At 37.2% G+C, this 26,960-nt stretch overlaps 1 protein-coding gene across 4 annotated transcripts in view; it reads left to right on the top strand.

Annotated features, from left to right (window-relative positions):
• Nucleotides 1-26,960, top strand: part of MYO6 (myosin VI) — a 150,998-nt gene that overhangs the window by 62,865 nt on the left and 61,173 nt on the right. For all 4 annotated transcript variants that reach the window (XM_058566750.1, XM_058566753.1, XM_058566752.1 and 1 more), the window contains exons 3-10: nucleotides 3,311-3,380; nucleotides 8,579-8,652; nucleotides 12,307-12,436; nucleotides 14,651-14,756; nucleotides 16,843-16,898; nucleotides 20,036-20,133; nucleotides 20,478-20,642; nucleotides 25,456-25,536. In XM_058566750.1, the coding sequence (XP_058422733.1) occupies nucleotides 3,311-3,380; nucleotides 8,579-8,652; nucleotides 12,307-12,436; nucleotides 14,651-14,756; nucleotides 16,843-16,898; nucleotides 20,036-20,133; nucleotides 20,478-20,642; nucleotides 25,456-25,536 (780 nt within the window). The remainder of the gene's footprint in view (nucleotides 1-3,310; nucleotides 3,381-8,578; nucleotides 8,653-12,306; nucleotides 12,437-14,650; nucleotides 14,757-16,842; nucleotides 16,899-20,035; nucleotides 20,134-20,477; nucleotides 20,643-25,455; nucleotides 25,537-26,960) is intronic.

The following is a 26,960-nucleotide window of genomic DNA, read 5'->3' as shown; positions in this document are numbered from 1 at the left end:
GACCTTCACAAGAGAATGAAGACACGAAGAAGTGACCAAAGCAGAAAGCCTTTCTATCTTTTAGACAAAGAAACAATTCATTTGTGAAGAATGATAAAACAAAGGGGTTTGGGCTAGGGGCAGTGGAGAAGTGAGTAGGAAGATAAGGGTGCATTGAACAAGGTTCGTCTGTACAGATTTCTCGGCCTCGACTCCCCGTCTCTGGTGATAAGAGTGTCTTCCTTCCTCTGGCACAGGGAGGGCACCTTTCGTAGGGGACTTGCATCTCCTGCTTTCAGATGTAAAAAGGAGGGTCAGAGTGCCCTTCTTGTGTCTGCTGTTTCTCAAGTGCCTTTAACTCAAAATAATCAATGTGCTAAAGGAGCACATTTTGGGATGACATGCTCTGAACTCCTTCAAAGTCTGTTTTCATTTTTGTTTAACTTATAAGTGCAGTAAATCAAAAGGCCAAAGTGAAATGAAAAATATATTTCCTAGGTGTATTTGGTTATATCCACAGATGACAAAATAATTCACTTCAAGCACAGAAGAAACTTGATTTATGGGTGTGTACTTTTAATATTTTAAATATTTTGGTATGCTTTCAACTGTGCCTTGTTAGTATTAATCAGGTACACACATAGAACCAATAAAAAGACTTAAAATTTAAATTGTGAAGTCATGAAAATTTTATGGATCTGTAGATAATTCTATAAACTAAAGTTAAAGTGTCTTTTCACAAATATCTTTTTTTGAGAGTTAACAAATTCTCAAGGATTACTTTTTAGTTTTTCCTCCACTTTTCTCATCGGAGTCTTAATAAATTTGTAGTGTCATAATAACCATATGATTAAAAAGATCCATAAGAGAAGCAGTCGTTTGCCTAGATAATTCATGATCTGGAGATCCCCAGCTTTTAAATATTCAGGAGTTAAGTTCATAAGGTGGTGGGTGGGTCAAGTAGACCTGTATGCTGATACAGTTGAAGCACAGAAGAGGGAATGATTAGCTCTGGTGAGGAACATGCCTTTGATGATAGCAGGGGCTTTTAAAGTTTTTAGATTGTGACCTATAGTAAGAAATAGATTTTCCATTGCATTAGGTATGTGTATTGTGCATGTGTGTGTGTGTGTATTCATAAATGAAACAGAGTTGGTCAAATGAGACATCCTTACTACATGCTATGCATTTGAATATTTTCTGATATCTTTTATTCTGCTAAAAATGCTGTCTTGAACCTCCAGATTGATTTCACATTCCATATTTGCAGCAGACGGCCTTCAGGCTTAAGCCCTAAATATAGCAAACAAGGGTCTACGTTTTCTTTTCCCCATCTGCTTTACTTATCTTTTGTCACCTGGCAGTCTTCCCTCATACTCTTGCCAATGCTTGTTCTTGTCTGTTTCTCCTTCTCCCATCCTTCCCTTCCAGTGTTTATTAAGCCCACACCATGAGTCAGGTGGTGTTGGGTGCTTTGCCTTGTTGCTCACAGTACTCCTTTTACCTGGAATGCCACTCTCCATAGCCCTTTGCTTAGCAAATCTTTCTCTCTCAAGACTCTGATTGAGGTCACCTTCTTTATGAAGTTTTTCCACAGATACCCAATCTCTCCCTCCTCCTCCCAGGCAATAGAATTTACTGTTGATTACTCCTTCCTTCGAGGGTGGTATAAATACTTAAGTCTCCTGAAATGCTTTATTGGGGATGTTTGTTTATGTTTCTCTCCCCCTGTCTACTAGACTGTAATCTTCTCAAGTGCAGGGACTGTTTTATTTGTCTGTTTTGTCACTGGAGCTTGATGTGCTGTGTTTGCTGTGTGGTAGATGTTTACTGCTGGTGATCAACGTGTGCTTTGTGATGTGATCTTTTGATAGGAGAAAAAGCCTCCTCCCTCTAGGAGAAGACAGTTGCCTTAATGAAACACATTTTCTCTTTCTCATTGAGCAGGTGGTAAGGCGGAGAAGAAGATGGGGGCTGGTGATCATTTGGGGGATGAAGAAGGAGGGCGAGAAACTATCTTTTAGGACTCATTACTGGCTTTTCAGCGTAGCTCTTAACCTTCCCTTTCTAGGAACTGTTTGTCCTCCACCTCTCCCTGTTTTCTGACCTCCTGGAGCCTCTGATGTCACATGGCTCTCACCAAGATAGACCCGGCCCCTGGGGTCTGGGGATTCTTGCCCCTCTTGCCACGGCTGTGAAAGTGGGCATCTCGTCTAGGATGTCCATAGTTCCTCTGAAGGCATTTCCCTGTAGAATCACTATTATAGATTATGGATTGGTTCATATTACCATTAATATACTTAATGTACATCATGGATTCATTCCGATTTTGTAATCTGTCCTCTAAACCTTTCCACATTTGTAACAGTAAGAACATGTGTACTAGGTCCCAAATAATTAACTTGCAGAGTTTTTAGGGCATAAGTTTTCTATGTTGGCTGTGACTTTGAATTGAGGTAGTGCCAGCAGCCTGGAGTTTACTCTGTGAATTATAGCAGTAGCCTTGTCTTATACTCTTGCATATATATGCATATACAGACCTGCGAATAGTATTTTAAAATAATTGAACAGTGTTTCCTTAGATTTTTTAATATGGATGGAAACTTTAACCACAAGAGTAATTGTAATTGTTTGGGAAGTGTAAATTTATAGATAACTGTTAGAATGACATGGATAAAATTTAATTCTCTTTAAATGTAGTTGGATATCATTTCTTTCTTACAAGATACTATCTTAATTCTAGAGTTTCTACCATAGCATTTAAGTGATATAATAAATACAAACCTAGTCATGATACCTGTTATTTTATGGACCAAATGGCTTTGGGTACTGTTTGTATTTCTGACACATTTCTGTACAAGAATTTGTGTCTAATACGTTTTACTCAAACAGTAGCATTAATTACATAATAGTCTGTTCTGTTGGTATATATGATTGATTGAATGTTACTTTTTCCTTTTTTAAAAACAATAGAATTGCTGTATGTATAACATTAAAATTTCTATTTTTTAATAAGTTGTTAAATAGCATACCTATGTAAGTTTAATATACTTCTTGTTTTGTCCCATTCTCGGTGTTAGAGCATATAATGTTTTTTATTGATTTCCATTATTGATTTCATGTTCATGGTGATAGTGAATAATATATTTGAGTAAAATTATTATCCTGTTTTTGGGTTAGTGACTCGTTAAATAGTGGGATCTTGTATTATATTTTAATGAAGAGCATATTGTGCCATTATTACAATGTGTGCAACCAATTAGGCTCCTTTATTTTTCTTACTATTTATAAATAAGCCTCTAGTTTAATGAGCTTTTGTTTTGCTTGTTAGACATTTTTGGCTCTCATAAACCAAGTGTTCCCTGCAGAAGAGGACAATAAAAAAGATGTGGAAGATAACTGTAAGTATCAAGTTAAAAAACAGTTCTCAGCACAGAAAAGGAAACTGTTCCTCCAAAAAATAAATTAGCAGTTACATTACTAGGTACACTATACTGGTTCAGAAGAAGTGTAGCCTTTTGACAGGAAGGTTCATGTGAATGGAGGAGCTCAAAGTCCTAAGTTCATTATTATCTCACATTTGCACTTTGGTGAAAGAGTCCATTGAATGTCCTCTTAATGTTTTCTCAGCTGTGTAAATGTGGGGAATGATGATAATTTACTATGAAGCCTGAACTAAAGATCTCCTGCTGACAGTTTTGAAAGAGTTATCTTTAAGAGTCTCATCTAGAATCAGGTGATTTTGACAGCAGTATTATATGGTTCAATAATTTGGAAGTTGAGTCAAGAGGAGCCATTTAATATCACTGTTTGAAGGAAACAAACATAAAAAACCTACTTTGTAATAAGTACTAATTGAAAGATTGATTTCAGGACATTATATTAAAGTGGAATATTAATTAATGCTATCTTAGCATGTATGGTGAAAAAAGACTTTATCCAGTGAATAGGCCATGTTTATTCTGACATTTTCAAGATTAAGTGGTAATCGTATTTCCTTTTTTATTTGGCAATATTTAAGAATCATGTCCATTTGTCATGGGTTTCATGACGTTAAAAACTCTCCATTTAAAGAAAAAAGGTAAGAGAAAGGAATATATTTGTCCTTGTTGATTTTCTCTGGAGTTTATATTTGAGTCAGCCTGTAAGATCCCCATAGGTAAATGGGAGCAGCGTGGAATAGTGGAGTAATGGGAGAGCTGTGGGCTCAGGGAGAGCCTGAGTTCAGATTCTGACTGTGCTGTTAGGAAGCTGTGTGCCTGTGGGCAGTTTGTGTCTCCTCTTTGGGCTTCTAATCTGTAAAGTGGGAGTAATGTGTGTGTTACATGCTTAGAGATGATATATTCAAAATGCTTGCCATAGTGCCTGACCTCTAACTCTCTTTCAATAAATGGTAGCTGTTATTAGTAGGTGTAGAGAGATATAGAGATTGAGAAATTCCTTTCCAAAATTGCTGGAGAATTTGTCTGATGGGATAATATTTTTCTGAACAGTAATCAGAACAAAATTAAAAAAAAAACCAAAGGAATGAAATTCTACCATATCCAAAATAAGAGAGATAAATGTTTTCTGTGAAAACTTGCTAGGGTATTCAGAACTAGGAATTAATCCTTTCCACATACTAAAATAACGTTTTATGGTTTGTATATCTACATGTAGCTAAACAAAATAAATTATTTTAAATTATTTTTAATCCATTTCTTAAATTAATATTTTAAAATGTTATCCCTCTGGTTATTTCATCTTGATATACTTGTCCAACCTTTCAATTTTCCTAGACTTTGTGTGGATTTGCCGCCTCTTGCAGGTGTCTTCTTTGGTGATGCCAGACAGCAGAAATGTTAACCTGTGGATGTTAACCATCCTCATCATACAGTAGCGCAGACTACTTGAAGTCTCTTTTCTGAAACTACATCATTAACACAGCTTTGGTTGTTGAATTTAGAATGTAGGTTTTCCAGCTAAACCGGTTCCATCACTTATTAGTTCTTTTGCATGAGGCTTCCCACCGTACCACTGTGATCTGCCAGATGACGCATAGGCATTGTTTCTTAGGGACTCGCGTGCATATTTTGAAAATCCCTTCCTCTTCTCTATTTCGTGGTAATAATGTGATGGTTGAAAGCCTGATGTCTATAGAACATTCTGAACTCTGTGATAAAGGTTCTGTTGAAACAGAGACATGAGTTGTCTTTTGATGGTGCCCTAAAAAATATAGCAAACCTATTTCCAGCTGTAGGTTTTCTCTGTGAATGGTTTTATATGTGGAGATTAGTATATTAATTTTGCCTTTTTACTTGGCTCTTGGGTATTAATACCAGAATAGGAAAAAAATTCAAGGATATGAAGTCAGTAGTTAAAATACCAGCATTGTTTCGTGCTGATTTTAAGCTACTGTTACTTACACAGCGTATAATATTCTGCATGAATTATCACCGTTAGAAGTCGAGAATAGTATAGACTACAATACTGGAAAGAATCCCCAAAGTTGCCTGCTTCTGTCTCTTTTTCAGTAATGGGACCTCTCCAACAATATAATTGTAGAATTGACTGACTTCTTCTACTGTGTTGAAGTTGTTTCTGGGTTCCTGTTTTTCTTTTGGTGAATTAGAACTGTAATGAATAAGCAAGATCTTAAATGCTCAGATAACTCCCAAGTCAGATCCCTAAATTTAATAATTAAGTCATACCCACTCTTCATTAGAAAATTTTAGTATGTTTGGTATATATTTATTACACCAAAATGCTGCTTAGGTAGTTTATAAAGAAACAAATGTGTTTATTCTTTTATTATATATCTTGTTTTTAAAATTTTAATATTGAGTATAGTTAAATCTATGAATAATTAGGCATAAAAGGCAAACAGTTTACATGAAGGCCTGCGTTGTAAGTAGTCAAACCAAGTAGTCTTAGAGCTGGCTGCTAGGAGAGGGGAGCAGGAGGGAATTAGATGGAGCAAGAAGTTATTTCTGAGACCGTTGTGAACATCCCTAGGTCGTACCTTTCGGGATGCGTAAGCAATTGGGACGTACCGTTTCCCGTTCTGGCATACTGAGAATTGTGAATATTTTCCTCTGTCTTTCCCTTTCCATGTCTTCATGAAAATAGGATAGCCTGAGTAGCATGATTGAGGAGGAAGACCCTCCTGTCCATATTGTCCATATTTTTATTGTCACTGGCAGATATTTCACCAGTTAGGGATTTATTTGGTTTAGTTAACAGATATCGCTGAGAAGGTAGGTGGTAAGTGTGGAAGGAGGTAAAGAAATGAGAGCAAGCAGTCATTCACACGTCAGTATAGGTTTATATGATTAACTTTTCCAGGGGAACTGTATTGTGGGATTAGAAATCTTACTTAAGGGAAGCAGAGAGAAGATCGTGCAACCAGCTAGTTCAGAGGAAGGGGAGAGATGAGGGAGTGGTTATCATTGTGCTTTGGATAGGAAAAGGCAGCATGTAGACCAGGTTCCTGGTGGATGAGGGTGGAAGAAGAGCCAGGGATATAGAAAGATGCCGACCCCAAACCCAAACTAGATATCCTTCTGCTTCCTACCCTCTCCAAATCTTTCCTCAATTCAAAGGAGAGCTGCCATTCAACTTTTAGGATGCTCTACCTACTTCTTACTCTGTTTTATTCTGCTGTAAGTGACATTGAAAACCAGTGAGGCGTGTGTCCTTGGAATGTGAAGTGGCTGCATTATATGAGTGTAGAAGCATGGCAGTCTTTGTTGAGATCACTATAGCCAGAGGCTTTTGTCTGACAGAATTGGCTAGATGTCAAATTGTATGTTAGACATACATACGGTGTAGGTGTGTACATTCACAACTTCAATAAGGGATCAAGCAAATGAATCAAGCAGGGTCCTGCCCTCAAGGATCTGGTTTAGTAGCCAAAACCAAATATACAAAATTCTAATCACAATACTGGTAGTCTATGGTAAGCTCCATAAAGAACGTACAAAGAAGAAAGTTCTAGTGGTGGTGGTGGTGGTGAGAATGAGGAAGTAGCACCTGTGAGATCATCTTTGAGCTGACCTTAAAGGATGGGTAGCTTTTTGACGCTAGAGATGTAGAGGGGGTTGCTAATGCATGAATGATATTTGGATTTAACAAATAGTTTAGTCTGCCTGAAAGTTTAGATCATATTAAAGGGAGTTGTGAAAAATTATATGAAGTAGCCAGCTGAATGCAGGTTTAATAAGGGCCTTGAATATCAGACTTGAATATGGACTTTAGTAGTTGATGGAGACCCTCTAATATTTTTTGAGGAGGAGAGAGATTTCTTTAGGGCTCTATTTTAGCTAAATTTTAATGTGCTGAGCAGTCTGGATTAGAGAAGAGAGAGATTGAGGGTGATAGACAATGACTATGATTACAAAAGAAGTAATGAGACCTAAATTGGGATGGGGTAGTAGAGATGGGAAGAAAAGAGAGACATTTCAGAGATTCAGATTATGGTAATTTTTTAGTGCCTGCGATGAGTCTGGTACTGTGCTATACTTTATTACATGGTATAAAGACTTGGAAACTGGTTTAGAGCAAGGAGAAAGAGAGAAGATGGTCCTAGTATCCACTAAGGTTTGCAGTCTGGAGGACTGAAAAAATGGTGGTGCTAATGATAGGAACAAAGTGGTTGGGAAGAGGAGTAGTTTTGTCTACTCTAGCGTTTGGTGGAAGTGTGGAAATGGAGCTCAGGAGACTGGGGGCTGGGACAATAGGGTTGTCAGAGTGTGATGTATGCTCTGACATATTAGAGCAGACGTCGGAGAGACAGGATGTCTACCCTGATCCTGCCATCACTCAGCTGCATGTCCTGGGTTAAGACAGATATAATTTCTTCTTCTTGAATCGTATCAGTTGTGAGGCACTGACTGAATGATCTCATGGTCCTTTCCCATTCTAAAATTTTATCTTTAGTTTTTTTTCTATAAAATTCTGAGAGACTGGATTAGTGTCATCACTTTGTTGTGTCAAAAGTGTGTTAAGATCAGCACTATCTAAAGTAGTACTTTCTGGGCCGTCCCCGTGGCTTAGCGGTTAAGTGTGCGCGCTCCACTGCTGGCGGCCCGGGTTCGGATCTCGGGCGCGCACCGACGCACCGCTTCTCCGGCCATGCTGAGGCCGCGTCCCACATACAGCAACTAGAAGGATGTGCAAGTGTGACATACAACTACCTACTGGGGCTTTGGGGGTAAAAAAGGAGGAGGATTGGCAATAGGTGTTAGCTCAGAGCCGGTCTTCCTCAGCAAAAAGAGGAGGATTAGCATGGATGTTAGCTCAGGGCTGATCTTTCTCACACACACACACAAAAAAGTAGTACTTTCTTTCTGTTTGAATTGTACTTGACTTGTTAACCAACCTTCATCAGAATGTGCTCACCTGGTACTCACCTGGTTGGAAATTCATTGTTTAAAAATATCACTGTAACACATATGTTAACTAGGTATATTTTAAATGGGCCTTTGGGGTTTACATATAAATAAATCTAACCTAAGAGGTGAGTTTTAGTTTGGATCAAAGTGATTCCGATTAAGACAATATTGTTTTACTTTACTTTTTTACTTCAAATATCTAATGACTTATAAATTTTATGTCTCAGGTTCACTAATGTATTTAAATGAAGCCACGCTCCTCCATAATATCAAAGTTCGATACAGTAAAGACAGAATTTATGTAAGTATTTTACCTATGGTTTACGTTTTTGTAGGGATAATTATTTTACATGCTGCTGTTTGATTTGGTCGAGCTTGAAATTTTCTACCAGGAAATCATACTTGATCTGAGCCTATTGAATAGAGTGTGAGCTCCATGAGGATAAGAACTGTTTTCTTGGGGCCGGCCTCGTGGCTTAGTGGTTGGGTGTGCGCGCTCCACTACTGGCGGCCTGGGTTCGGGTCCCGGGCGCGCACCGATGCAGTGCTTGTCGGGCCATGCTGGGGCGGCATCCCACATACAGCAACTAGAAGGATGTGCAACTATGACGTACAACTATCTGCTGGGGCTTTGGGGAGATAAAGGGGAAAAAAAAAAGGAGGAGGATTGGCAATAAATGTTAGCTCAGGGCCGGTCTTCCTCAGCAAAAAGAGGAGGATTGGCACGGATGTTCGCTCAGGCCTGATCTTCCTCACAAAAAAAAGAACTTTTTTCTAATTTTCAGCTCTAACTCCAGGGCTTAGAACATACATGGTGTATAGTAGGCACTTAATAAATATTTGTGGAATGAAACAATGAATTCAGAGCATCGTCTGATATTTTTCAGACTTAAAAATGTCCAATTTGACTATTTAAAAAAAACACTATTTTGGGTTTTGATTTCTTATTTTTGCTATATGTCTGCAGATCTGTTTAATTAATTCACTTTCCACATTGTTCTGCAAAGAGTTTAAGGCAGCCTATAAGGAATATATATTGAAATTAAGAACTTGGATGAGAAAAAAATTGAATTAGGATAGAGGACAGTATCTGAGGAAGTATCAAGAGCACCGAAATGCTGATCATCACGCTTAAAGAGCTGCAGTATTGCATTAAGCCCTAAACTGATACCTACCTTAAAAAGCCAGAATATTAAAAAATGAAAGACAATGCTTTTAATGTAAATAGGGTTTGCACCAAATCATTCAGATGGACATGCACGTACGAGGTTTTATTCTAATATGACCTACTTGTAGATTCCTTGTTGGCTGGAGATAAATTACCCTACTGTAGTTCTCCTGTAATAAAGATGGGACTGTTCATTATTTTTGAACGAAGAAAACACATGGCTTCTTTGACACTTCCTAGATCAGATGACAGTCTTAATCTTTTATATCACTATCAGTTTGCCTAATTGTACTTACTGGATTCTGACTAAATTACCTTTCGTCTTTGCCATCTGTCCAAGTAGTGACAGCTGGGAAATAGAACTGGTCTTTTCCAAAAGAGGTCACTTGCCATCTTTTGGTTCTATACAGTATTAAGTCTTACTTTCCTCCTTGATTTTTTTCAAAATCAACTAAATAAAGAGTATATTTAGGTTGAAATAGGGCTCTTCTTGATTAGAAATATATTTAGAAGCAAAATTCACTCAGTCAGCAGGATTGAGCATTTGATATGTGCTAAATGCTGTTTTAGGTACTGAAATAATACAAATTTTAAAAATTGGTTTGTTAAAGCAGTTTAACTTGTAATAAGTCAATAAAAGTTGATTTGGATATAACCAGGAAACATCATCTTTCAAGTAGAGCTGGCCACTATTTTTTCTTTATGTGTCTTGTATCTCTTGGTACTGGTGGAACAATCTTATTTAATTGATCAAATTTAATATCTTTTTTTTTTGTGTGAGGAAGATCAGCCCTGAGCTAACATCCATGCTAATCCTCCTTTTTTTTTGCTGAGGAAGACCGGCTCTGAGCTAACATCTATTGCCAATCCTCCTCCTCTTTTTCCCCAAAGCCCCAGTAGATAGTTGTATTTCATAGTTGCACATCCTTCTAGTTGCTATATGTGGGACGTGGCCTCAGCACGGCTGGAGAAGCAGTGCGTTGGTGCATGCCCAGGATCCGAACCTGGGCTGCCAGTAGTGGAGCGCGCGCTCTTAACCGCTAAGCCACGGGGCCGGCCCCTAATATCTTTTTCTTGAAGTTTGTCAAGTAATGAAAAATTTTCGGAGTGATCATACTTTTAAAAAATTGAGGTACTTTGTTTTTATTTGGGATGTTTATACAAAAGCTTGACACCCATGGGATTGTCATGGTCTTTTAACACTTGCTATGTTACAGTGGTGCTACACTTGACAGCTACACTTGACAACTGGCTATTAATAACGGCAAGTTTACAAGCAGTGTTCATTGTACTTTCAAAAAAATTAGTTGTCTTTGTTTTTCGCATTGAGTTTGGTTGACCTTTAAGTCTTTGCTAAATTGCATGATTGATAGAAAAAAGTGAAATTTAAGCTTTTGTTTCCCATGTATACTGTGTACATCACTCTGGAAAATTGAGTGCTTAGGGTTATTCCTAGCTTTTTTTGATCCTTCTTTTCCTAAGATATGTATGCAGTTGGGCAAATGACCTCTGTTAGATAGTGGCTGTTTGGCATCGTCAGCTCCTGTTTGGAGAACCAGTATTTTCAAAGTTAACTGAAGCCATGATTGGTATGTTTTTTCCTAGCCAATTATGCCTTTTACTTATAAAATCATTAAAAATCAGCAATACGTAAATGTTGTCATTATTATTATAATATATGTAAGAGAGGGAAGCAATTTGGAATAAGAGTTTAAATTTGATATTTTTATATTTCTCACCTACCAGAACTATCTGTTCTCCCTTAGATTTGAGTAGAACAATAGCTAACTCACATTTAGCATTTTCTTTGGTTACTAAAATCTGTTACTTTTTTTTTGTCTCCCATAGAAAGATTGTTATCTGGAAATTCTTATTTTTTACCCCACTCCAGGAAACATTTTTGGGAGCTTTCCCTGAATTTTAGATTAGTAGTCTGAGAGTTTAGGGTTTCCACATCATTTCCCTTCCACAACTAGAAGCAGAAAAGAGAAAAATATGGTCCTGCATGCCCTAGTTTGGCCAGTAAACCACAACTAATTGCTAAACCACAACTCTCTTTCTGCCCACAAGGAATTTTGTAAATCCTGTTGGTGCATTTTCCTGATCTTTGAAAGCCACAGTTAAATTCCAAATTTAAAAGCAAGCTTCAGTTGCTCATTGAACATTTAACCCGTCAATATTCTTGGCAATGGTTAGCATATTTTATTTGCAAAATCTGGGACCAAGTGGTCATTACAGAGCTAAATTAATCCTTGGCATTCAATGATGGGGATAGGCTTGAAGGATATTAGGCGCTTTGTTCAACTCTTCGGTAGCAGGGTGAATAAAGTAGTCTAGGCGAGGAATAAAAATAACCAAAACTTGGGTGGTAGGAATAGAACTAGGAGAGTAGATTGCTTAAGTAGAGTCCACAGAGAGCCAGCCGATTGAGATAGAGGCTTAGAGACTCAGCTCTCTGCAATGATTTGGTGGTGATGCCATGAACATGGGAGAGCATATGGGAGGAGAATATTTCCTTTGAGGCAGTAGGTGGTCAAGAGAGATAATCTTGACTTTGAACATGGTGAGTTTGAGATGCCTATGGGATGAGAAGATGTAAATATTAAGGGCTGGAAAAATGTGGGTCCTGTAGAGCAGGGAATGTTTCGGGCGGAAATGCAGATTTAGGAGTCCTAGTTATATAGAGAATCGAAGGTATCTATTTGCTGTATTTTATTTCTCCTATGAGCCTTGTTTTAAATGAAAACAGTAATTGGAAAATTTTATGTTTATGCTTTTCCTATTTAGACATATGTCGCCAACATTCTGATTGCAGTGAACCCATACTTTGACATACCTAAAATATATTCTTCAGAAACAATCAAGTCGTATCAAGGAAAATCTCTTGGGACGATGCCACCTCATGTCTTTGCAATTGGTAAGTAATTTAATTGTATCTTAATTTTTGTTTTCCTTATATTGTACAAATTTAGTCAGTTTTCTTTTGGATTAATAGAAGATACCATGAATTGAATATATATTTTGGTACGTTTGAATGCATTTTGAACGTGTCACCATTGTTAGGAGCGTGTATCTTACACAGGATGGGGAAGAATACTTTTGCAGCCAACTCAGAGGGCAGTTGTACATCATTATCTTTGTTAAATGCCTGTGTCCTTTTAAGTGTGTCTACCCAGTTGAATATAGGACATAATAAAAGCCAACTTAATGATTCTTTTTAACTCCTCAACACAAATCAACTCCATCTTAAAAATGTCCTCCTTCATAGCTTTGAGGCCCAGGTCTTGCGCTAGAACCAAGTCATCACTTGGGAGTGTGTTACTTGGGCTAGAGATGAGCTGTAAGAGCAGACTTCTTCTGTGCCTTATTTTGCATCAGGGCTTTATAAAATTTAAAGGATTGAAAATGGTGTATACTTCACATCTCTGGGGAATCTGTGTGGGCAGACAACAGTATCTGTCTTTGCCTTTCTCAGACTGTCTCTCATCTTGAAGCAGTCTAGCTCTGAGGAACAGAGAGATGGAGTTCTTTGGCACACATCCTTGGTGACTGCAAGTACAGAGATGTTAGCTAACTCATTGGCTCCAGACATAACCAGCAGTTAAATGATGACATGTTTTGCTGCTGGTTCTTAGGTGCAGTCTGTTTCTCTTTGGGCTTTCTCTTCATGCCTATGTTTTGGCCTGACCAGGCTTCCCTTCTGGATTTGGCTGACTTGTATACTGTGTATTACTAGGCAGAGTAAATATGTCAGCCAAGTCCAATGCAACAGCAGACTGACTTTTGGGTTTTTCTTTGTTTTTTTTGAGGAAGATTGGCCCTGTGCTAACATCTGTTGCCAATCTTCCTCTTTTTCTTTCTTCTCCTCAAAGCCCCAGTACATAGTTGTGTGTCATAGTTGTAGAGTTGTAGCTCTTCTATGTGGGACGCCACGCACATGGCTTGATGAGCAGTGAGTAGGTCTGTGCCCAGGACCTGAACCGATGAACCCTGGGCCGCCGAAGTGGAATGCGTGAACTTAACTACTATGCCACCAGGCTGGCCCCTGACTTTTGGTTTAAGATGCTCTGATGGGCCTTGGTGTATTTTCTATCAGCTGGCAAAATGTTGCAGAATGCTTAGAACCTGAATGTGAGCAAGCTCTCCACTAGGGAGAAGTTACCTTTAAATAAATTAATATTTGTTTATGTAAATTGGCTTTTATTTTTCGTTGTTTACCGCCAAAAAAGTGTTTACAATGGTTCCACAAAAGTAGGTGGAACAGGTTGCTGATAAATTGGTCAAGTGGATGGGTGTACTATTACATGTGGTTTGCATTTGGTTCTTAGAGTAAAAGCCGTTTATAAAGCCTTTTCCATTGGTATGGTAGCACATGTCTGAGGTGAGAAATATTTTTGTCGTATAGGGCCAAATTGGTCAGAACCTAATTTTGAATTAAAATTGTTTTAATTCGAGACCTCTTTAACAGCATTAAATTGTGTTCAGCTTGTCTGTGTAGTCTTAAAGTTTAAGACACTTTGTAGCCTAAATTGTTGGAGTATAATGAAGATAGTTAAAAATCATATATATAAACAATCACAAATCTAAAAAATTTAAAGCAGTTGATTCTATCTTTGAAATGCTGATAAATTCTACAAGATGTTTAAATTTAATAGTAGTACTGCAGGAAAAAACACACAGATTTATTTTGCAGTTATGTATTTTTTTTTTCCAGCAGAATTTTTGGTTGCCAGATTTGTTAATTGGTAGCTCATTACTTATTGCTTTTCTTTGGGGACTTCATTAGTTATACATAGTGAGCATTTTTTGTACCTCTGCAGATCTGCTCTGGTGTTATTAGGAAGAGCTGAGCCACAGCTCATAACACGGAGACATTCCAGTACAAACATAAGAATTGTTTATTTGGATTTCATATTACTTAGCTGTCAGGATTATAGAACATTTAAAGTAAATACTTTTAGAGATGTTTTGAACACTTTTGAATGATTTTATTTTTAAATTTTGCTAACTATTAACAAACATTTATAATTTCTTTAGGAGCAAGTGCTCTTTGGTAGTAAATGAACTTTGGACATTTAATGAATTTGTATTTGATACATTGTTCATTGTCAATGTGTTATTTTGACCCTAGCTGATAAGGCTTTTCGAGACATGAAGGTGCTCAAGATGAGTCAGTCTATCATTGTATCTGGAGAGTCAGGAGCTGGCAAAACGGAAAATACAAAATTTGTTCTAAGGTGAGGAGTATTTAGCTAACCCGGACTGTTTTGAACAGGTTGTTTTTTGTTTTTTTTTTTTGGTAGTAAAAAATGTATAACATAAAATTAGCCATCTTAACCATTTCTAAGTGTACTTTTCAGTAACGTTAAGTATATTCACATTGTTGTTCAGCCAATCTGCAGAACTTTTCATTTTGTAAAACTGAAACTCCACACTCATTAAACAACTCCCCTACCCCAGCCCCTGGTAACCCCCATTCTGCTTTCTGCTTCTATGGTTTTGACGACTCTAAATATTTCATATAAGTGAATCATACAGTATTTGTCTTCCTGTTACTGACTTATTTCACTTAGTATAATGTCCTCAAGTTTCTTCCGTGTTGTAGCTTGTGTTAGCCTTCCTTTCTAAGGATGAATAATATTCCGTTGTATCTGTTCACCATATTTTGTTTACCTATTCATTTGTCATTGGGCACTTGGGTTGCTTCCACCTCTAGGCTATTGTGAATAGTGCTGCTGTGAACAAAGAGATGCAAATATCTCTTTGAGATTTGAATACGTGGACTTAGAATACTTTTGCATGCTTTATGACCTAGTTTGAAATTGTGAACTCTATCCCTTTTAAAAAACAGAGCTTTCTGTGGAAGCTAAGCTGTAGATTGTTGGAAGCCAGCTCTGACACGTTGTTCTCATGAGGATCCTGGAGGAGACCAGTGCTGATTAGGCAAAGGGATATCTAGGAGTGTTCCTCCAAAATCTAGCCTTTACATTCTGGTCTCAAAATTCCTGCTATTCAAGCCATTTTTTATCTTAAGCTTATGACAGTTGGCTTTGTTTCTGCCTCCTCACAGCCTTCCTCCTAATGTATCCCCTTTGCTGCCGTCAGATTAGACTGGACACTTTGTTTAGAATATGGAAGGAGCGTTTAAATATGGAAGCAACCGTAGTACTCATTGTAGTTAGTTCTTTCAATTTACATAGCCAGTGATGTTAAATCTAGTCGTGTAGCTACTGCTAGGACCAACACATTCTGAATTCTCACCAGTATTGTTCCCACTGTATTGTCGTTCTTAGTTGGTTGCTGCGTGGTGGGTCCCATTTTGAAATTTTGCTCTTGTTGTGCAAATGTATATGCTATTTAGAGTTATTTGTATAAAACCAATTTAGGAGTTTGTTATTGGCTATTATATATATATATGCAATTCTGCTTAAATGCATACTTCCCAATACTCTTGGAATTCTAAGTGGTTCAATTTCTTATTCTTTCTCTCCTGTATGTAATAGTCATATGATGAGTCTATGGTTAATATACACCTTTGAAAATGAACAAATAATAAAGAAACTGTAAACTTATAAATTAAAGATAACTCTTTGTTTTGAAATGTGCTAGGCAAATAGTTGTTGCATCATGTTTTATCTTTCACCGTAGCAACTTGAAGAGCGGGAACTTCTAGTTGTTCATTGGCAGATTACCTCATTTTCTTTAGCCATAAAGATTGAATTAATAGGTACTGCAGAAGACTTTGGAATCTCATGTAGAATATGAATATTCCTGTGTGAAATGTGTGGCATATTTAAAACCAAATAATTGGTTGCAGTCAGATTATTCCTGAAAACAATTTTAAAAAATAATGCTGATTTAGGGGCCGGCCCAGTGGCGTAACGGTTAAGTGTGTGCGCTCCGCTTCAGCGGCCCCGGGTTCGCAGGTTTGGATCCTGGGCGAGGACCGATGCACTGCTTGTCAAGCCATGCTGTGGTGGTGTCCCATATAAAGTAGAGGAAGATCGGCACAGATGTTAGCCCAGGGCCAATTTTCCTCGGCAAAAAGAGGAGGATTGGCATCGGATGTTAGCTAAGGGCTGATCCTTCTCACACACACACAAAAAATAATACTGATTTAGATGTTAAAGGCAATCTAAATAGAATTTTAAATGTTTAAAAAGCTACAATAGAATAGTTACATTTAAACATAAATTTGTAATTTTTTAATAAACAGTTATAATGATGATCCAGGTTTAAGTTTTACATGTATTAAATAATATTAAAATTATCAATATATGTAGTATTGTCATCTAAATATTTTTTTTCCTATATTTTAAACAGGTATCTGACTGAATCCTATGGAACAGGTCAAGATATTGATGACAGAATTGTTGAAGGTATTGTTAATTTTTAAAATTCTTATTTTGTATATTGTTAAGTATGTATTGAAATTAATTTGCAAGAATTCTCTCAGTGGTCTGGACAACTCTTCCAGAATTCTCAAAGACTCTTCCCATCTCCTACAAATCTTTGCTTGGCTACCGTCTTCTCACTTACTTAATGTCTGTTGTCTTCCCCCTACCCCATGTAAGTGCTAAGAGGGCAGAGATTTTTATATGTTCCAAACCCCTGGAATAGTGCCTGATAAATAGCATATGCTCCATAAATATCTGTTGAATGAATGACAGAAATATAGGAAGCTCTCTGGCCTCCTGTTTGTTTTGTTGACCTTGTTTTTTGTAAAGGAGGGAGGGAGGGTATTATTGGAATTGAGGTGCTTTTTTGGGGAAATCACAAACGAGAGAGTACACTTGGAAAGCCAGAGTCCATAAATTGATTTCCTTAAGCTGTCAATGCTTGCATACCCTTAGATAGTCATCTTGTACCCGGTTTGGAGACGATTGGTCAAGGCTACCATCATGTTAAATCTGCACCATCCGCCTGCACCATAGATTCCTCTCTGTTCTTCCCACTTATATGCTTACTTTCCTTTAATTCATTCTCTATGTGGGAGTTGGAATGATCTCTTTTGCTTTAAACCCTTTAACAGTCTCATATTGCTCTCAGATAAAGCCTCAGATCTGTAATGTAACATGACTTCCAGTGCTCTGTGTGGTCTGGCCTCTGCCTGCTCGGGTCTGATCTTGAGTCATGTTTCCTCTGTCTCCTTATGCGTTAGTCGTGTTGGTCTCCTTGTAGTTCTTTGAGGTATTTTAGGCCTCTCTGGACACTCTTTCTCTATCCCCCTTCCTCACTTTCCCCTACTAGGCACTCAGTAAGTGTTTTAATAATAATGGTAATATCAACATATGTGGGGTGTATTTTGCTTTGTCTGATTTGCTTAAAATCTGTTACTAATTTAAATCCTCACTAAATCCGCCTAAATGAGGTAGGTACTATATTACAGATACTGAGATAAAAAGAGTTTAAATAACTTGCCGAAGAGTGTATCGGTTCCATCAGTTGTGGAAGTGGCATGTAAACCTAGGCATCTTAACTATATGCTATATTAAGTACGTATTTTTAACACTCTTGACATTTTAAAGAAATTGAACAAAAATTTATTAGGGGCCTTCTATGTTTATGCATTTTGCTAGATCGTAGGTAGCAAATGTTTTTTCACAATTACGTAAAATGTGCATGTAGATGAATCTAAATACAGCTCTAATAAACATTTTTAAAGTTGTGCATCAATAAAGTTTTTTATGTTTCTTGAGGTAAAATTTTCTAATTTTACTTACAGTTCTCACTGTGATATTATGACACACTCAGGTGTAAAGATCTCATAAGTAATGCTTTATTCACAGTACAGTACCTTACTTTAGTGAGGGAATCACTCTATAAAATTGAATAAATAGATAGTTAATTCAATAAAAGACTGATTAGTATTCTAATTTGTTTACTTGAGGTGCACACTCACTTGAGAACTGGATATAAGCCCAGTTTCTTCCATAAGAATGTGCTATGCATATATAGTATGTTATAGTCGAGGAAAGTTGGAAAGTATTATCCAGATCTTTCTCGATCCCCTTACTGGAGAACAGTAGATGTTAACGGGCAGAATGTAGAAATCTTTTGATGCCATCCATAATCGAAGATTGGTTGTTGGTTTTGGAATGAGTTTATCGTTAATAGCGTTTATATAATTTTCTGATACAGAGGCTCTTATTCTATTTTGTGATATTTTATTTAATATATTGAATTCTTCAGCAAAAACTAATAGATCATCAGTGATCCACAGGTCAGTTGAACTTGTTGGGCCTCAGTTTTCTTTCTTTCTTTCTTTCTTTTTTTTTTTTCTTAGTACTTATTCTTATTTCAAGAATAGTGTTTTTATTTTTAAAGTAATACATGCACAACATAAAAATTGTTCCCCCCCAAATACAAAAGCGTAAATTTACACTAAAAAATAAGTCTCTCGGCCACCTTGCCCCAAGCCCCAAATGTCCCTGCTTAGAGGCAACTACAGCTAGGTTCTTGTGGATCCTTCCAAAGAGAATCTTTGCATTTACAATCAGTGCACAACTTGAAGATGAGAATTGGGTCCTTTTCCTGTATCACGGCCTCAGTTTTCTTGCCCATCTGAAGACGACATATAAAGGCTGACATTTCTTTTAGTTTTAAAACTTTCTTATTTTGGAAAGTGAAACTACTGGGGAGTGATCTTTAAAGGGTTTGGGGACTAGTTACGTTTTCTTCTGTGGATAGAATAAGAGAAATGGACTTTAAAAGACTTCATAAGAAATATTCTAGCAGTAAACATTGTGAAGCAATTTATAAGGGTGTTGATGGAGAAGATGTGAGTAAGAATGACACTAATCTGCTGTTTATAGTTGAGACTCTAGTGAGTACAAGAATAGACCCTAGTAACCCCTTTCCAGTCATGTGATGTGTGTGTGTGTGTGTGTGTGTGTGTGGTTATAAAATAACAACAATGAAAATTTTACATTTGTTCATTGGGATTTTAAAAGCTCTTATTCTGAGAACCTTTCTTAGGTACTTCTATAAGCTCTTAATTTGTTAGATGTTGTTGAATGCGCATGTGAAAATGTTAAATCTGGAGGTTATGTTACTATATAAAATATTTTAGAAACGTAAGTCAACTAATAACTTTCTTGCCTGTATTTTGTCACAAGAGATTTGCTGTTTTATGTATTATAATCACTATTCTTCTAGGGCTGACGTACTTGTGAAAACCTTAAATTTCTTAGGGAGTAATTTTTAAACTTGAGTTATCAATTTTATAACCTAGTGGCTTTTTAAAATTTAGCCTGTCCCATAACATTTACATTTTCTTTTTATATATTTTGAGTAATTTTTCCATCTCCTGCATTTTAATAGGGCCTGAACATAGTGGTAGTCAATAAATATTTGTGGGATTTGACATTATATGTGAATTTCTTCCTGTTATATTTTTGAAGATTTTTTCTAGCATGTGTATTTATTAATAAATGGAAACATACTATGCATACTATTTTGTGATTTTCCTTCATGCTAATTTTTTGATGGGATATTTTCATTTCTTTTTCAATAGCTAACCCACTCTTAGAAGCCTTTGGAAATGCAAAGACTGTTCGCAACAATAATAGCAGTCGATTTGGAAAATTTGTAGAAATACATTTCAATGAGAAGGTAAATGAGAGTGAGTTTTGGGATGATATGGTTGGGGAGTGTTTCTGAAAAACACAGGAGTCTTGATAGAATTGGTGCTGTACTTGAACTCATGGTAAATCCATTTAAATTTCTCTGTGTCACTTTAGATATTTGGGAGAATATATATGTTCACTGTAACCTCTGTGTATATTCTAGCTTACAATTAGTTATCTGTTTTTTTCCCTTTATTTGATAAATATTACAACCTCTTTGATAGACAGATGTTTATTAGAAAAGATGAATAATGTAACATACTGGTAAATTATACGTTAATTGCAAAAAAAAAAAAAAAAAATTTTTTTTCTCTCTGTTTTGTTTTTTAGAGTTCAGTTGTTGGAGGATTTGTTTCACATTATCTTCTAGAGAAATCTAGGATCTGTGTTCAAGGCAAAGAGGAAAGGAATTATCATATCTTTTATAGGTTGTGTGCTGGTGCTTCTGAAGATATTAGGGGAAAACTTCATTTGAGCTCCCCAGATAATTTTCGGGTAGGTTGGATGAAAAGAAATTTCATGTGATTTTTGCAAATTAAATTGCCTTCAATTCTAAAACTTACTTCGGTGGATTTTGGTATTAAGCTGAATGTAGCTTACGTTGAACTCAGTGTAATGTGATAGAATGATTTCTGTACTAAGTAGATCTCTATTCAGGTTTATTGCTGAGTTTATAAAATAATACTATATGAGGGAGTACATAATGGGATAGGTAAAAAGGTAGATGTTAAACCCCGTATCAATTTAAACTTAGTAAGAAATTGATAATGGTTCTATACTGCCAACTTTAAAGTTACCTTTCACTTATTTGTAAAAAAAAATTTTGACCACTGAATTAATAAAGGACCCATGATTGTCTTCCTTAATTCAGTTCAACAACCAATATTTATTGCTTGTCCTTTGGGTGCTGGGCATTGTGCCAGGTTTAAAAAGATAGATGAGACACAGGTCCTGCTCTTGAGCGCCTTAGACTCTGATGGGAAGCACATACACAGTCTGACTGGTATGTTGAATGATAAGAGAGAGAGATGCAAAGGATGCTGTGGCAGCCTGGGGATTTTGGAAAGGCTTACTGGAAAAATTGATGCTTGAGTAGAAACCTGAGTGATTTTCAAGTGTTAGCTAGAGGAAGAAAAATGCAAAGGATATTCCTGGTAGATGCAAAAAGATGAAGAAACGAAGACAAGAAACAGCTTAAAGGGTAAGGCAGGAAGGGGTGGAGGGGAGGCTAGGGAGTTTGGTCTTACTTCCGTAGTTGATAAGGGGCTATTGAAAGGCTTTAAGTAGAAAGTTAGATATCAGGTCGATACTTACCTCTGACTTCAATATGGAGGATGGCTTTAAGGGGATAGAAGAGGGGATGGATAGAAATTGAAACCATGGGTAGATTAGTTGGCAACTGAAGTAAGAGTTACTCAGTGCCTGAATTTGGTTTAGCAATGGCAGTGTTAGAGAGAAGGGGATATGTGAAATATTAGGAGGTAAAATTGATAGGACTTGGAAAGAGAAGAAGGAGTCTGGAATAATTTTCCAAAACATGACTAGGGTACCTGGGTGGATATGTAAATACCATTATTGGGGCCAGATGGAAAGTTTATGGCGTATAGAATGAGTTCAGTTTTGGAGCCTATGGAACATCTAAGTGGAAGACAGGTATAGTAAGCTGAAGATCAGTGCTAGAGTGACAGGTTTGGGAGATGTCAGTATTCTGGTGGTGGTTAAAACTATGACAATGAGTAGATGAGATTATCCAGGGAGATTGCATAATATAGAGAAGCATGTGCCAGGGTCCAGCCTCTGGAGGAGAAGGGATGAGCAGATGAAGAGTTGCACAAGAGAGAAAGCACCAGTGAAGTTCTGAGAGAAGTACAAGGAACATCTGGAGCGCCTGAATCACAAGCCAGTGGAGTTTCAAGAAGTGGTGACTGGGGAAGGTTAGCATAATTTACAGATTCTCAGCTAGAAAATAGTGTCCCTGTGTGGGATGTATGGGAATTATGAGATGGGGGTAAGGAATGTAGTTTGTTTGAAGTTCTGCAGGTGATCCTTTTTTTTTTTTGTGAGGGGGATCAGCCCTGAGCTAATATCCGTGCTAATCCTCCTCTTTTTTGCTGAGGAAGACCGGCTTTGAGCTAACATCTATTGCCAGTCCTCCTCCTTTTTTTCCCCTTTTTCTCCCCAAAGCCCCAGTAGATAGTTGTATGTCATAGCTGCACATCCTTCTAGTTGCTGTATGTGGGACGCGGCCTCAGCATGGCCGGAGAAGCGGTGCGTCGGTGTGCGCCCGGGATCCGCGCCCGGGATCCGAGCCCGGGCCGCCAGTAGCGGAGCGCGCGCACTGATCCGCTGAGCCACCGGGCCGGCCCTCTGCGGGTGATTCTAATAGTCCTCTTTGGGCAGGAGTCCTTCTTTGGGAATCATGACATACATATTCTATTTAATTATTGTTCTCTGTGTGTGTGTGTGCGTATGTGTTATTTAGTTTTTGCAGCCCAGCTTCTGTTATTACTTCAAGCAGTTTCTTTTAATGTATATTTGGAAGTGCTTCATAACTGTATCTATTTATATACTTCTAAAATGTCCAGCCTTCTCTAGAACTCACCAAATTAATTGGAATTTGAAGTTAGTTGCCCACATTATCTTCATGAAAGTAGAAGAGACATTTCTGTACAATGATTTTTCAAAAAGGAATGTAAATTACTATGAATCGTATGAAATTTAACAATGGTAATGTGGCTTTGTCAACACTGAGTTAATAAGTGATGTGACTATTCTTGTCTTAATCGAGCATTTCTTTCTGCTTGGAGGTTTGGGAGCATGGTTTTATGTGTCTCAGAATGTATATCCTTTTCTGGCACAGTGGCAGGCATCCTAAGAGGGCAGCTACTGAAACTCTTTAGTAGGTTGCAGAGTTTCCTGCTTCTACAGTGTGAACTGGGAGGCATGATTTCTTCTCTTACAAGAGAGTCCTTTTGGTGGTAGGAGGAGAGGAGGGGAACAGCATTACCTTTCACCCAGATACATCTGCCGTCTTGGATCTTCCTCTCACACATGCATACACACACTGCTATATCCCTTCCCCCACACGAGTCTGCCTGTAAGTGATTTGAAAGTGTGTTTGTAATTTCATTAGGTTTTTCTGTGATTTGGTGTAGGCCTCCAGTTATAACTCATGGATAAGGTTGTAAAGACAAGCGAGAACCCCTACAGTAGGGTGAACGCTTCCAAAAATTTTTTTTTGTCACTAATCTATCCCAATTAGTATGTAAAGAATAATAGAGATGCACCTGTTTGAAAACATTTATATTAACTATGCATGAATTTTAGAAGATAGAGGTTTAAGATCTTGCATTACTCAAATTTTCAAATATTTTTACATGTTTTATGAAAGCATTCGTTATAGTCATGCAAAAATCCTTGAATATACATAAAGCTTGGATAGAATGAGAATGGATGGCAAGAATAGTTATAGCTTTCTATTAGAAAAGTTGGAAGAAACAAGTATTTTTCCAAGATTTTACCATTAAATCCATCTGTCCAAACGTCAAGTGTTTAATGAAACAGTTGGAGTGGGAGGGTAAGCCTCTTGCTAGCAAAGAAAACATTTGTTTTGGTTCTATATGTTTAAGCTACTAGTGTCTTACTAAATAAAAGAACTCTTTTTTTAAATAGTCAGTTGAAAATGCTTACCAGTATTATCCCCCTCCCTTCTGTTTTATTTTTTTCCCCAAAGATTCTAGGGTAGAAAGAAAAACTCACTGCATGTCATTTTTTGGTTTTAACTAATGGAGGGGGAAAGACAGATGCATTGATCATCTAAAATATTAATTTATGCCCAAATCATTCAGAGTTTACTATAAATATTTTCTTGAAATCTATATGGTGTGGTGTATTTAATCTTGGAATTCATGCCATGATACAGTGGAATCATAGTGACTTGATTTAATAGAAGATGAGATGTTTTAAAAATTTTCCCATCCTGTTCCCTGTGTTCTTCCTTCCTGACCCCTTTCCCCCTTAAATGTGGGTAACTGATTCTCTTTGAAACCAGTATATTATTTGCTTCTCAACTGCTTCTCTGTTCTGTTTGGAAAGCACTTAGTCTTTAAAAGGCTTCTGGGCAGCGAAGTAAAGCATTGAGACAAAAGCTGAAATTGTTACTTGAATACCTATGAAGGCCTCGTAAAGCAAGTATTATAATTTATGTATAAGCGGTGTTAACTTTCAGTAAATGTGAAACGGAGGTTTTGAAGAACTGACTCTAAAAATCAGAAATTAAGAAACTCAAGGATAATATTTGTTAATTATTCAGAATTTAAAATGTTACTTAACATATTAAACCACAATGTGTGGGTCCTTATTTGAGACTCTTTACATATTTTGTAGGGAGATGATTTTCATTATTATCTGTAGTACTTATCTTATGAACTATATTTTTAATAAGATATTTAACACTGAGAAGATTTAAAATTGCTGCCCTTAAAAAATAGGAAAGCTTTATAATATTGATTTTTATATTAATCAGTTAATTTAATCTGCTTTCAGGAATTAGGATTTTCAGTATCCCTAGATAGTATTACTAGTCTGATGATTAGTAAGAGTGACATGTTTGTAATTTTATAGAAGGATCGATTTTTCTTTTTTTGCTGAGGAAGACTGGCTCTGAGCTAATATCTATTGCCAGTCCTCTTCCTTTTTTTCCCCAAAGCCCTAGTAGATAGTTCTATGTCATAGTTGCACATCCTTCTAGTTGCTGTATGTGGGACACAGCCTCAGCATGGCCGGACAAGCGATGCATCGGTGCACGCCCAGGATCCGACCCTGGGCCACCAGTAGCGGAGCACATGCACTTAACCGCTAAGCCACGGGGCCGGCCTGAGAAGGATCGATTTTAATTGAGAGATTAAAGGATACTCTGGTTATGTTTAGAAATTCTTTTTTTTTTTTTTAATTTTATTTATTTTTCCCCCAAAGCCCCAGTAGATAGTTGTATATGTCATAGCTGCACATCCTTCTAGTTGCTGTATGTGCTGTATGCTGTGTGCGGCCTCAGCATGGCCGGAGAAGCAGTGCGTCGGTGCGTGCCCGGGATCCGAACCCGGGCCGCCAGCAGCGGAGCGCACGCACTTAACCACTAAGCCACGGGGCCGGCCCGAGAAGGATCGATTTTAATTGAGAGAGTAAAGGATACTCTGGTTATGTTTAGAAATGCTTTATGACTCGCAGTATTTGATAAGTTGTGTTTTCTTCTGTATTATTTTCCTATGAATCATATTTGTTAATTTTATTTTAAATTTCTTTGTCATAGTATTTAAACCGAGGCTGCACTAGATACTTTGCTAACAAAGAAACTGACAAACAGATTTTACAGAACCGAAAAAGTCCTGAGGTATAGTAGACTATTTTTTTAAATTAAAATCTTTAATACGAAAAAATCATGCTGAAAGATATTTTTTATTTTGGAGCTCAAATAAGATTTCTTACTTTTAGGCTTATACTTTAAAAACTAAATCCTCATCCGTGTCTCTCTCACAGTGCAGTGCTTCATGCCTCTGTTGTTCCTCTTGGGTAGGCCTCAACCTGCTGCTCTCCTCTTGTTCTTTTTCCCAGCATGAGGGTATTAAACTGCCTGAAAATTATCCTTTGCTAACATTTTAGAAACTCACTCTCATATTACCCACTTGAGATTAAGTATGAAATATATTCTTTATAATTTATTGTCTACTTCAAGGCTGAAATAAGCATTGAAGTAGACAGTAGACAGTAAATCAGTAAGCATTCTTGTGAACTAATGCTTATATATCATTGTATTTCTATTTATTTATTTATTTATTTATTTATTTTATTTTTTCTCCCCCAAAGCCCCAGTAGATAGTTGTATGTCACAGCTGCACATCCTTCTAGTTGCTGTATGTGGGACTTGGCCTCAGCATGGCCGGAGAAGCGGTGCGTTGGTGCGCACCCGGGATCTGAACCCGGGCCGCCAGCAGCGGAGCGCACGCACTTAACCGCTAAGCCACGGGGCCGGCCCTGTATTTCTCTTTAAAACATCGTATTTCTGTAATGTATTACAAGAAGTTTTATATATAGGTCTTACTAAATTATTATATTTCTTTTTCTTTTATTTGTGAGGAAGATCAGCCCTGAGCTAACATCTATGCTAATCCTCCTCGTTTTGCTGGGGAAGACCAGCTCTGAGCTAACATCTATTGCCAATCCTCCTCCTTTTTATTTTTCACCCCCAAAGCCCCAGTAGATAGTTGTGTCATAGTTGCACATCCTTCTAGTTGGTGTATGTGGGACGCGGCCTCAGCATGGCCGGAGAAGTGGTGCGTTGGTGCGTGCCTGGGATCCAAACCCTGGCCGCCAGTAGCGGAGTGCACACTTAACCGCTAAGCCCTGGGGCCGGCCCCTAAATTGTTATATTTCTAAGAGTAATTATATATAATTATACCATTAAGTATTATTTTAAAAACATTAAATCCTTAATCTAAAAATCCCTTATAAATTTTAATATGCATTGTTTAAGTAATAAGTGGTATTAAGTTATATCTGCTCAAGGAGCTTAAATTATGAAATAGTAAGTCAAGATTATAGGTACTAGTTCATATTGTCTTTATTAATTTTATTAAAAGATTTGTATTGAGTATTTAATTGAACAAGTTTTTATTATACTCAGTCTTAATGCTCCTGTATTTGTGAGTCAAATATTTTTGACTCCTTTCAAAATGAGTGAGATGAATTATATCTTTAATATATTCATAGAAAAGAACAGAAAGCAAATAAAAATTCCCATTATTTCAAATTCTAAGC

Source organism: Diceros bicornis, chromosome 23 (genome assembly GCF_020826845.1).
Source record: "Diceros bicornis minor isolate mBicDic1 chromosome 23, mDicBic1.mat.cur, whole genome shotgun sequence".
Classification (NCBI taxonomy): Eukaryota; Metazoa; Chordata; class Mammalia; order Perissodactyla; family Rhinocerotidae; genus Diceros; species Diceros bicornis.
Note: the sequence above shows the minus strand (reverse complement) of the source record. Positions and strands in the feature narration are given on the sequence as shown.